Source organism: Schistocerca nitens, chromosome 7 (assembly GCF_023898315.1).
Source record: "Schistocerca nitens isolate TAMUIC-IGC-003100 chromosome 7, iqSchNite1.1, whole genome shotgun sequence".
NCBI lineage: Eukaryota > Metazoa > Arthropoda > Insecta > Orthoptera > Acrididae > Schistocerca > Schistocerca nitens.
Genome location: NC_064620.1, coordinates 65,640,559 through 65,653,934, shown reverse-complemented (window position 1 = coordinate 65,653,934; position 13,376 = coordinate 65,640,559). Strand labels below are relative to the sequence as shown.

At 36.5% G+C, this 13,376-nt stretch overlaps 1 protein-coding gene across 5 annotated transcripts in view; it reads right to left on the bottom strand.

Moving 5' to 3' along the window:
• The window catches only part of LOC126194815 (uncharacterized), a 363,667-nt gene that overhangs the window by 36,884 nt on the left and 313,407 nt on the right, over window positions 1-13,376 (bottom strand). For all 5 annotated transcript variants that reach the window (XM_049933141.1, XM_049933142.1, XM_049933138.1 and 2 more), the window contains 3 exons: window positions 10,357-10,455; window positions 3,711-3,823; window positions 627-766 (listed from right to left, as the gene is read on the bottom strand). In XM_049933141.1, the coding sequence (XP_049789098.1) occupies window positions 627-766; window positions 3,711-3,823; window positions 10,357-10,455 (352 nt within the window). The remainder of the gene's footprint in view (window positions 1-626; window positions 767-3,710; window positions 3,824-10,356; window positions 10,456-13,376) is intronic.

The following is a 13,376-nucleotide window of genomic DNA, read 5'->3' as shown; positions in this document are numbered from 1 at the left end:
TTGCTCTATTCGTGACAGAAGACTGATTTATTTACAGATTGATCTAGATCTGTTAGTGTCTCACTGTCTTCTTATATTTAAAGATGAAGACTCTCACCATTTTATTCACAGATATTACCTTACAAGTTAACTAAGATTTCAACTTTTGAAAGTAAAATTTGAACCTGACCCTATTTATATCCCATTGCAAAAATCACTGATGTAGAATATGTCAATATTAAAGAGGAACAACTAAGATTTTTGACATGTGTTTTTACAAACCTTCTAAAAAAGAAATCAACACATACACGAGTGTGATTGCTTAAATTCTGTTCTATGAACATCCATAATGACTATCCATGGCTGTGCTGAACAATGTCACACCACCTTTCCAGAAGTGTTCCAGATTTTTTCCTTTCTGACAGCAAAAACCACCTTGGCAAGACAAAGTACATAAGGATGGTATGCGATCTTACATCACCTGTGTCAATATTTTATAAATATTTTGTAAACACAGACGACTCTGACAACAGCTTTAAAATAGGAATATAGTAAAAAGTGAATTATCACCAACTACAACAAAAGCTACAAATATAGGGAGCTAATAGTAGTGAATAAAACAGATGATTATGAGTACAGCTGTTTACCTCAACCAGCCAGCGCCTTAAGCAGTCGTGATGTACTGTGCTGACATCTCCACGACAGTCGCAAGGCTGTATCAGAGGGCCAGCATCTCGGCGATCAGTATCATAACAAATCCAACAGTCCTGTCCCGATACGCTCTCACCTGAAAAAGCTAATTACTTACACACATATACATACACATGGCTACATTGTTCCAGGTTTTAATGAATAGAAATGAACAGAACAGGTGAAATGAAAAAGGAGGACGGGAGAGGAAGGTGTAGGGGTAGGAAAAGGGAGGTGAGGTTAAGGGCTAGGATGGAGAGGCAGCAAGGGAACAGGGCAGGAACAGGATACCAGTGAGTTCGCCCTGATGCAGGTGTTGTTTGAGGCGCATGATGATGTGGAGGAATGGATTGCGCAAGAAATATAATTACATTTAAAGGTGCTTGGGGATATGACCTCAGCTGACAAGACACTTGCTGCTTACACACCATCAATGAGCCATAGTCAATAACCAGGAACTTGTAGCCTGAACATCTTTATTCCTCGCTCTTCTGAACCCCCCCACCACCACCCCCATATGTGAACCCAGCAGCTTATTCACTGTTATCCACATATCTAAGAAGCTCCTAGAATGAGAAGAGCAAAAAGAGTTGTATGTACCACTGCTAATTTTTAGTGAGCCATTTCAGTAAATATTTTAAAGTAAGGAAGGGACAGGTGAAACCCAAATCTTGACAAGTAATAGCAATAATTTACTGAAATATTTGGCCACTGATTGGCCAACTGTATTTCCGTAGCAACATAAATTTCTCGTAACAGCAGTGACTGGACAGGTCAGAGAAACTTGTTGAAACGGGATGCGAAGGAAAGACTAATTGTTGGATACTGTACTGGATGAGACTTGAAAAACCAGAGAGCTTAAACGTGCAAGATAAGGTAATAAGCAAGACAAAGATTACTGAAAAAAAAATTGTGCAAGAGTTAGTAAGAATGGAAAGCTAAATGCCTTATACGAGGGTATTTCGGAAAGTAAATATACACCGTATGCCAAAGGAACAGAAGAGTTTTGGTGAGCAAGTTGGCAACACTGGTGTTAACCTTGAACCGTTGGCTTTCTCCTTGCGGTTGTTCGGCAGTTGAACGTTGACCCTGGTTGGAGTAGGTCGTGTTTAAAATGGCTGCGCCGATTCAGAATCCCACCAAATGCGAAGTGCGCTCCGTCATACGTTTCCTTCATGCAAAAGGTCAGCGACCAGCGGATATTCACAAAGAAATTGTTTCTGTTTATGGGAACATTATGATTCGACAAAATGTAACGAAATGGTGTCGTCATTTCTCTGAAGGCAGGACCGATGTTCATGACGAACAAAGAACAGGTCAGCCATCTGTGATCTCTGATGCCCTTCTTCGGAGAATGGAGGAAGCAATTCGTACGAATAAACGTCTCACATTCAAAGAATTGCATCAGATCATACCGGACGTGTCAATGACAACTCTATATGATGTTGTGACTGTCAAGTTAGGGTACCGGAAATTGTGTGCGCACTGGGTTCTAAAACTGTTAACGGAAGAATACAAAAAGAAAAGGATGGGCTTTGCACTTGACTTCCTTACACGCTATGCTGAAGCAGGTGATGAGTTCCTTGATCACATTGTGACAGGTGACGAGATGTGGGTTTATCACCATACACGTGAATCCAAGCAACAATCAATGCAATGGCGCCATTCGAATTCACCAAAAGCCAAGAAATGCAAAACGTCGATTTCAGTGAAGAAAATCATGGCTTCTGTTTTTTTGGGACAGACAAGGCATTCTTCTGTTGGAATTTATGCCTCCTGGAATGACAATTAATGCTGCTGCATATTGCCAGACTTTGAAACGTCTTTGTAGGGCAATTAAAACACACACACACACACACACACACACACACACACACACAGGGGAATGCTGACAAGTGGAGTCCGCTTGCTTCATGACAATGCTTGGCCTCACACAGCGCTCGTAACCAATGCACTACTCAAACAATTCAAATGGGACGTATTGGACCATCCACCATACAGCCCGGACCTAGTGCCCACCAACTTCCATATCTTCCATTACCTGAACTCACATCTTGGTGGAAAATCATTCCACGACGATGAAGAGATCAAAGATGAAGTTGAAATGTGGTTCCAACAACAGGCGGCAACCTTCTATGACTGGGATACAAAAGCTTGTGCACCGACTTAACAAATATTTGGATAACGGGGGTGATTATGTCGAAAAATAACAAATAATCCAGTTAATAAGATGTAACAGATGTTTTCTAAATAAGTGTTCTATTTAAGGACTGCGAGCCATTGTATCTTTACTTTTCGAAATGCCCTCGTACATGGTGGACAGGTGGAGGGTGGGGAGTTGTTGAGAGGGAGAGGGGGGATATCCTTACTAAAAATGGAGCAAGAACTGGAAAGTTAGTGTTACCCATTTTTCTTCAGAACAAAGGGCGGAACTGACCAGTGTCCATGATGAGAATGCATTCCTGTGGACGGGCTCATTATTGTTAATGAGTTGTACTGGAGTATGTGTATTTCTGATTAACTATCTGCTATTTACCCAAGCTGACAGCTCTGAAAGAAAACTGAATGCACTTAAGTCTCCTTGTGAACAATAATAAAGCACTGGTTCAATTACTCAACCATGTGGCACATATAATTGTGTCATATCACAACTGTACACTCAATATTTATGAGATGCAACACCTTTACTCAAAGATATGTCAAACATTAGTTATTCTCAGTCAATTTGTGTGATTTTATGACAATAATCTGGAAAAAAAGTGTCTCAGAAGTTTGTCCTACCTGTCTGAGTTCATAAAATTAGTACAGAAATAAATAATTACACATAAGTGAACAACTAACAATGTCCCCTGTGCACAATAGCACTGAAAGAGACATGACAATTAAGACCATCCCATTACCAGAAACCCCATTCTTCAGATGAAAATTGTGAATTTTTCATTGTATGTATTATTTATAGGAACAGCACTGAATCATAAGATTTAAAGCCTACTGAATGTTATTATATACAATTAACTTTATCTGTATGTGCATATTTTTACCATCTGGCTTTGGAGGCGTTTCAAGTCGGCAACCAGGCTGTGATGACAGTTGCTGCTCGGCTTCCAATTTCTTCAAAATTCTTTTTGGGTTCAAAATCCATAACTGCTCTGGGCTGCAGCATATGTGAAAATATTTGCCTTTCACTATGAAACTTTCATCAAAGAGTACAGATATTTCTTAAACAAAAATTGTTTGATTCATCTTAATTAATTATTGTTATAAAATAATACATCTAAAATCTGCCATTGATAATGAAGAATGGATATATGACGCAACAAGCACTAATGAAAAAATTCAAGACTGAACAGTGATGAGGCATATTAAATATAAAGTTGCTTTTTTAGCTAAATAATTCAATTCGTGTACCACTTGCAATAGAATTGAGTATTATATTAAAGGCTTTCAAGATGCATTGGATCATATAAAGTAATCAGGCAGTCTTAAATTCACAGGGTGAACGTGTGATGCAAACCACATAAGCACATGAGGCAGTCGTTAAGTTTTAACTGGCACTGCAAAAAAATAAAGTTACATAGTTAATATTTTGTTCATTTGGAGGTGCATGTTCACAGTCCCAGTACACACTAAAATCCCCATGCCATAGTACTGCACCATGCAACAAGAAGAGTCAAAAGAAAATGGTACAGCCTGTTGATAAACTGAAGTATTGTTTGGCAAAACATTTTTGGAAGCAGTGGTAATGTTCCAGCTGTGTCAAGTCAATGCAGACAACTTTTTTAGCAGGGCAAAAACAATTTCCAATCATTTTAGGTGTCAAAAAAATCGATGCAGAATTCAAAATAATTAATACATTTAAGATGTTGGTTTCTCAATCATCTTTTCTTCAATTTTAAGTAAATATTCTTGGAGCAATTCCTTTCACAGCAAAATTTCAAGTCCTGTAGTATTATTTTTCCAGGATAAAATTCTGTCATCAGTTGCAAATAAATTTTATTATGTTTTAGCAGTTTCGACAAATATTTTAGCAGATGTCAATATCTTCTTCATAGAAGCATAATGCCATGGCACATACAGAAGTGTACAGACTGTACGTGATTATTTTAAACACTGAATGGAAATTTACAGTAATTGAGTCATGTGAAAAAAATATGGGTAATGCTCTTTTTCACAACAATCCCCACAACTGTATCATCATTTTGACGTTGCGCGCAGTATTGACGACCGCATCATCGGCCATTGACTTTGCGACAAAGAACAATATGAATATTACAGCGCCTTGATTCACTTGCAGCAGTTTGAGCTGTCCTCCTAGGTTCTCACCTAACCACACTCTCTGAGAATGCTGCACATTCATAAATAAATGGCAAAATATTTGTGACAAGGAAGAATATGAATGCTAATGCTCCCCATTTCGCTTGCAGCAATTTAAGCTGCCCTCTTAGCTTCTTGCCTAACCTCGTACTCATAAATCACCAAATACTTATTTCATTCTTTATCCTCAGATCAGACTGAATGTAAACAACATACAGGAGATTCCATGGTGAATCACATTACATTTTGAAATCAGTGTTTTATTATGTTGATTTGTTACCAATCTATAAACCCATATTTTCTTTTGCAAATCATCATTATAAATCATGTTATTCAAGGAAAGATCTTGAAGTGTTGTTTAAGCAGGGAAGAGAATTAAAATTAAAGAACAAGAATGTAATTTATATTGTGAGTCTTGTTACAAATTTGGGACGTCCTATTCCTAATGTGCATTTTGGGTCAAAAGTGTCCTCAAACGATTAGGAGTATGGATCAGGTTTTTATCATAGAAAATGCATATTACATTGGCACTCAAGTGACAGAGTTACAGATTTCTAAAAATATTTATACCATGAGAAATATTGTGATATATTTAGAAAGGTGCGTGACTCAATGTTACTTGCTAGTTCTTGTTGGAAAAACTTTTTCCCTGCAAGCAGAGAAATGAAAATATGACATCAATTGCCAAGTAAGATCAACTTAACATTAACATTTCACTTTTCAAACTCTATGAAAAATTATAAGAGCATGACACCTGGGAAAATGGACTTTAAATTCAATTAAAAGTCAGAGAACTGAAAATATCCTCTTGCATTGACAACACCAAGTGTATTATTTTTCTTTAAAATTTCATCACATTTTACAGGCCATTTCCAATAGTGACCAGCACACTGATTAAGTAAGAATTTCCAAAACTGCACGTACTTCTCTGGGATTGAATTTACCATCATATTCTACTTTGTACCAGTCTCCAATTTTCGCACTTTCTATAGTTTCTTCAGTATGATGATCCGCAGCAGCAAAATTCTTTGGAGACAGCAGATATGTTTGTAGTACTCAATTCTTGTAGTGAAACAAATGAATGCTTTTAATGTTTGGTGATGATGGTGCTGAAGAAAACATTTGAGCCAGATTAAGTTTCACATTGATTCCTTGAATTTCAACAATAAACACATGAAAAACCTGCCTAGTCATGGTACTTGTGGCTTGAAAAACCTGCATAGTCGTGGAACTTGCGGCTGCCTGAGCAAAAGTTGATGCATCACCTACTACAAATTTTCACTTTTTTACTGCATTCCCCACTAGCCATTCTGCAACTGCACCAATTCCATCTACGACTCCTTTACCATGGGATTTAGATCGGCTGAGCCCTTCGATCTTGAACTGTAAAATTTGAATGTTATGGCTTAGGTGTCTGGTTGGTTGGTTCTGAGAAGAACATTATGAAATGACTGAAACTGAGGTACAGCAGCAGTAATATATTCGTTTTTAAATTGTGAGGCAGGTCCATCTGGCCAAACTGAAAGTAGCCTCACACTTTCAGGTACAGTTGACAGTACCTTACTAATGTAAGCAATTGCAGCACTCGAGTCATGGCTCTATGCAGATTATGTGACTTAAATGGTGACAAACATGCTTTACTAGGTTGCTGATCTTGCATTTTATGGTGCCTATGTCTTCTAACTCTCTCCCTATTTTTAGCTCTTCTTTCTTCTAATATTAGTCCTTGCTTATGTTGACTCAACTGCAGAAACTTTAGTTACTGCTTCTGCTGGCTTTTTTGAGCTTCTTCCAGATGCTGCTTCTTAAATTATTAATATTTTCCTTCACTCTTTAACTTGTCCCTCCTCTTACTCTGTCTTTCTGCTGCTGCTAACACCATCCTATTCTTCTAATCTTAAAATAATAGAACTGTGACTCAGATTACATGACTCACATTACACATTTAATTTTCTGTTTTACAATATTGGTTGACATTGGGAAATTTTTAGCAGTGATATTAGTTACACATTCACACCAAGAAGTAAAATACTGAACAAGATAAAGTTCTCAAATCTCTCTCTATTGGTATAAAAACTTAATTACATGAAAGTGACTCGTGTTACATGAAGTTCATGCTGTTGTATTACATTATTTACCCCAACCTATAATTTACTTACTTCAGTTTTATACTCTTTATGCAATACATTAGGATATGTAACAGTAATATAAATAATGATGGGCTAATTCTTACCTGCCAATTAGTTAAAATGAAGGTCCAAAGTCTCTAATAATTCACACTCTTATCAGATGAAACACATATGGCATTATAAAAATGGCTACAAATTATGAGGGTAAGCAATAATGGACCACAAACCATTGTTGCCATACAGTCCAGCCTTTCCAAAAAATTTATAAAAAGTACAAGATTTTAAACTTTTAAATATCGTAAGTGTGTCCTGCTTTACACGGAATATCCCATACTTGTATTACATTCACAAGAAAGTAACAGAACTCGTTAACAATCCTAACACAGAAAAAAAAATTGCATGTAACGGAATGCAAACCAAAAACTTTCAACTACAGAAACCACAATGTTATTCATTAATTACTTAATCATACAATTTTAACTCTGATGTTAGTTATCATATTCTGTCTTTAAGGCTGGTATTGTTGATGCATATTAAATAACATATACTGATAGTGGTAAAGTGTGTCTGATAAATTTTCATTGCTCTGTTATACTGAAACAGCAGAATGCAAATTGTAAAGCAATTGTGTTTCATTCTTAATTTGTAAATTATTGTTGAGATCATCTCACTCCTCTCATAGCACTCTTATATGAAGGCATTAACTGCTGATAAATCATTATGTCATTACATGACATTTTATTATAGCAATAATTTTAATAAATCATTCCAAGAATGACGTGGTTTTGTAAATCTGCAGTACACGCACATGAAATCTTGTGAGAGGCCCGTAACAAATGCTAACATAATTTGATAGCTGATACCCAATCATGCAGTCGCTGATATTGTGTGCGACATCAAAATGACATCACATCTGTGGGAGTTATTATGAAATGAGTGTTACTCTTATATATATATATATATATATATATATATATATATAAAAAGAAGCTACATATAATACATTTGAAAAAATATGACAGAGTTCTAACATATGAAACGAATGAGCTAAGTTTCACATTTCATAAGAGGTGATACACAATTGAAATAGTGTGTTTTTTAATGCAAGTTGATCATTCAACAAATCTTTTGAATTTAAATGAGAATATTTTTTCATATTTCAAACTCTTCTAAAAAGTTCATTTTGTAGTAGTTGTCAGCTATATGTAAAATTTCCATATCAAGCACAGATGGAGGAGGGAGAGTGTGTTTCTCTTTTTACAGTTCACATAAATGTATTGCCAAGGTCTGAGGATTTATAATATCGCTAATTTTGTACATTTCTGAAGATGGAAAAATTTATTGGAACCAGTAAACCATAATAAAATTTATTTGCAACTGATGACTGAATTTTATCCTGGAAAAAAGTAAAAAAAATTGCAGAGGCAAAAATGTAAGTTTCGTAGGTTCCAATTTAATACTGGGCCTGCCTGACTGGTATCAGCAATAAGTGTAACTTTACATTTTTCTCATAAAAATCACTTATCCAAATTGAGCATCCAACTGGTGAACGTGGCAACAACTATCCATATTTTTTTGGATGACATATTCTACTGGTAATTTTCTTACTTTTTTAAAACATCATGGTTTTAAGCTTTTCGCAATGACAAATAATGATAGATTTTCAGATCCACCCAAATTGCATCCTATCAACAGCACAGATCTTTCCTTATGGATTCCCTTCATGAACATCAGTGTCTTTTCAACGATAAAGTTTTACTGGTAAAATAAGACACTTTTGTTGGTGTTGAAGACATCTTTCATGTCATTCTGTTTAATTATGGAAGGCAATGTAGACTGTAACCAATCCCAGTCATGATTGGTAACACTTAGTTACCTTCACTGCAACCAGCATTCTTAAATATGCCATTCCTTTTCTTAAAAGTTTCAGTCTGCCTGGATATCCATAAAAGTCAATACCAATTTGTTTTTCATTCACATCTACGTTTACGTCATTCTCAGGATGCCACATATCCATGCGTAACACAAGAAACTTCTGGTACCACTAATACCCCCCCCCCCCCCCCAAACCATGTTCCACTCACAAATGCCGCATGGGAAGAATGACTGTTGGCAAGCCTCTGTATTAGATCTAATTTCTCAAATTGTCTTGTCATCATTATTTCGCAGTATATGGGCGGGAGGAGGTAATATGCATGATAGCAGTTGCTAAAATGTTGCTTATACAAATAATAATGAGCTGCTAATATCATAAATGATTATGAAGATGATGATGATGATGACAAGTTTTTAAAGTGCAAGAACGTAAACAACAAGAAAGTTAACCACTGAATGCTAATCCACAACCTAGGAAGAAGGCTAATAAGGAACCATCTCTAATACAACAACAGTAATAATAATAATACAACAGGAATGAAGATTATTTGTGATAGAGGAGAAGCATTTATACGATAATCAGCCACCTGGTGAAGGACTGGCACATATGAATAAAAAAAGTAAGAAAACTTTAAAAATTTGGCACCAAATGACTATATTCCACAGCTTTTGGAGCTGTTCCTTCATTAGGAGAAAATCTTAAATACCGTAATTAATTTAGTCAGTTTCAAAAGGATGGTCATAATTTAGAGCCTCATGTTGCATTTAAACACCACCATTGTTTAAATTTTTATCTCAGTCCCAGAACAGAAGGATTTATAAATATATTTGCAAAGAAACATTACTAATATCTGTCTGAATATTTAACCAAAAATATGAAAGACCGAAGTTATTACTGTCTTCAGAGATTAAAGATGTCTTTTACTGTTTCCATACCAATCACAGCTCTGAATAGTTTCTCAGAGATGAGGACTGGTGTTAACATATGTGTAATTTCAAGCTTTTCTTGTGTATTTGCTTTTTTTGAAACCCAAGTTAAAATCTCCCAATATAGCCAAGAAGTTATCAACAAATATGTATGTAACTTCACTAAAATATTTGGTTTATAAATTAAATGTAATTCCTATGACTGCGGAATTGCATAATTACAAGGTGGAAAACATACCCCCAAGTTTCTGAAATATCGATGTAACCAGTAACTTTACAAATAAAATATCAATAAATCTCTCATACTTGCTTCAATAAAAAGAAACTGCAAACTTTAACCACATCACTGACTTTAGTACAATATCTTCATAAATATAAGGGATGATGGTGGCATTAAATGAGTATATAATAAAAAATCTGTAATAGGTATACTTCTAATTACCTCATGCAGTTCCACAAGACACACGGAAACCAGAGTGCCACGCCTATCTCCACAACTCTGAAGACAATGTCGTGCCAGTTGCGGCTTACAAGTGGAACCCTGTAAAATTAATTTTGATATTGTAGACATCTAAACTAAGAAAAGATTGGATGTCACATGCTGCACACAAACTAACAAGTTGCATCATTAAGTCCATTTCAGAGACATGATACCTACAACAAGTATACCTACAGTTGGGTGTAGAAAGCTTCTACCAGACTGTCTGTATCCAATCTATTCACTGCTGTCACAGGTGGAGGATACGAATTATTTGAGTTTCAAAAAGAGTCCTCAGGCACAGCGGTTATTATCTGAAAGCCAGCAAAATCTGTGAACTTTTAAGATGGCTGCACTGTCACTCTCTTGGAAAACCACCATAAAAATAACTTAATGTGCTGTGATCTTGTGCAAGTCTTACGCACTGACACCAATTCGTCAGCAGCTTGCAGATCTATTTTTTTACTCATTTATCCAAGGCACTTGTCATTTGTACTTGGAAGTCTGTGCAGATCCCATTCCAGAGAAAAAACTCTGAGGTGGTCACTGAGAATGATACCCGGGAAATCAGCCATAAAGTCAGATGTGCCAACGGCACCAAGAATTATGACGCACAGTGACCAGACTATAAACAACAGTATCCAAATAAATATTAGCAGCCATATTTTTCTCTACCACAAAACTTTGTGAATATCCACTGCAGACTGTACCCATCCTGCTGATGTCACCTGAACAGTAAAGGCTTGTATTTGTACAGTATTGTGGACAATTAGTGATTGGTGATGCATTGCTTTCTATTACAAGCCATGTATTTTGCATTTTAAGACAGAAGGACGTTGTTTTTTCAAGTGACAGACAATGGAAAGCTATACATCTTAAAAGTTTGTAACAAGAACATGGGCAGTGCGGACAAATGTTATGCTTTGACAAAACTATTCAAGACATAATTTTTGTAGAAGGTATGCTAAATTGATCTGACTACCAATCCATACTCATTCAGAGATGCCATTCATGCATACCCGATGATAGGCTCTTAAAGCAAGATAATGTGTCTTACTACACAGCTAATAACAAATGGATCAGCAGGATAAGGAATTCATAGATCTTTTGTGGCCTCCAAAACCCTAACATATTAATCCATATGAAAACTTGTGGGATCATGTTCACTATGGAAAAGCTCTCATGCATGTCCTTAAACAGCAGTGGTAAGCAAGGCTGGCACTACGGCTTGAGATACCTGTGCAGGCGTATTAGCACCAGACTACATTCCAGTTTACACAGGTGAAAGAGCACTGCAAATGGTTGTTATTAGGATGTTAGCAGGTTATCACGATTATGTTAGTTGAGTACCATAAGAACTAAATCAGAGAAGAGTAGTGTAATGTAACACTAGGTACAATTATTCCAATTCAAGTGAAAGATACTATCCACACATTTCTCTTTTTGCTTATTGACCCCAATACTGAATCAAAAGAAATGTTGTTTCCGGGTCCTGTATATGCTAATCTGCAGTTAAACAATACTGTAATTTAACAGCAGCTGCAGTGCTGTTTTGATCCTATCCCCTCCCCATCACTCTTCATTTTGTTATAAGCACCCTATGTGGAAATCGGCACTGAATCAGTTCCTGGTGCATGGCCTCTGGGTCTCCCAATAGCCTCCATTCAAGGAACATTTCACCTAAGATTACATGTTAACTTCAATATTTGAGAATTATACTAAGAAACTTAGAAACCTGCCAAATTTTTTCTTTATGCTTTTGTTTTGCTGTTAGCTTCCAACCCTCAGAAAAGCTCTTCAGAGTGTGATGTTAGGATATGTTACAACATAGCTACCATATTGTTGCGGAAGTTTGATTCAACAACGAGGACAGGAAAAATATGTTTACGGTTCAAAATGTGTCTCTGTATGTGCGCATGGATATGTGTGTGTGTGTGTGTGTGCGCAAGTGTATACCTGTCCTTTTTTCCCCCTAAGGTAAGTCTTTCCGCTTCCGGGATTGGAATGACTCCTTACCCTCTTCCTTAAAACCCACATCCTTTCGTCTTTCCCTCTCCTTCCCTCTTTCCTGATGAAGCAACCGTTGGTTGCAAAAGCTAGAATTTTGTGTGTATGTATGTGTTTGTTTGTGTATCGATCGACCTGCCAGCGCTTTCGTATGGTAAGTCACATCATCTTTGTTTTTAGATATATTTTTCCCGCGTGGAATGTTTCCCTCTATTATATTCCCATCATTATTTTGATTAGACACAGGCAAAGATTGACAGAACATTTTTTTCGAAAGTGGACATAGTCAGTCAGTAAAGAGTGTTAACAATCCTATATTTTAGATAAACTTCCTTTGTCCTTCAAATGGAAGATTTAAAAAAGTTTTATATTGGTGGGAGAGCTGGAAAGGGGGGGTCAGGGGGTCAGCATAGATGTATAGTATCAAAGAATCGATCAAACTGAGTCTAACTTCCTCCAAGATTTTACAACAACACCACAACTTCTATGATGATCTACAAATTGTTTAAGTGTAATGTCTGTAAATATTATCATCTGAAAATGAGCATGCTAAAAACTGAAAGCTAGCTTACAGGCAAAGCATTTGAACAAAAGTTTCTGGTGGATGCTGCTTTTTCCAGAATTTTTTCCACTTTATATTACATTGACAGCTGTCAGCACATCTACAATGGATGAAAAAATTTAACTATTTTTTTTATTTCTACACGGTAGATTTACCTCAGGATGTTCAGAAGACAAAGTACAAACTGCCAGTCCAGATTCCCTTGCCAGCAGTGCTGCCCAGGGTAAAGGGAGGATATTTTTTCATCATGAAGCAAACTGAAGCTCTTTGTCAAAAAATGGTTCAAATGGCTCTGAGCACTATGGGACTCAACATCTTATGTCATAAGTCCCCTAGAACTTAGAACTACTTAAACCTAACTAACCTAAGGACATCACACACACCCATGCCCGAGGCAGGATTCGAACCTGCGACC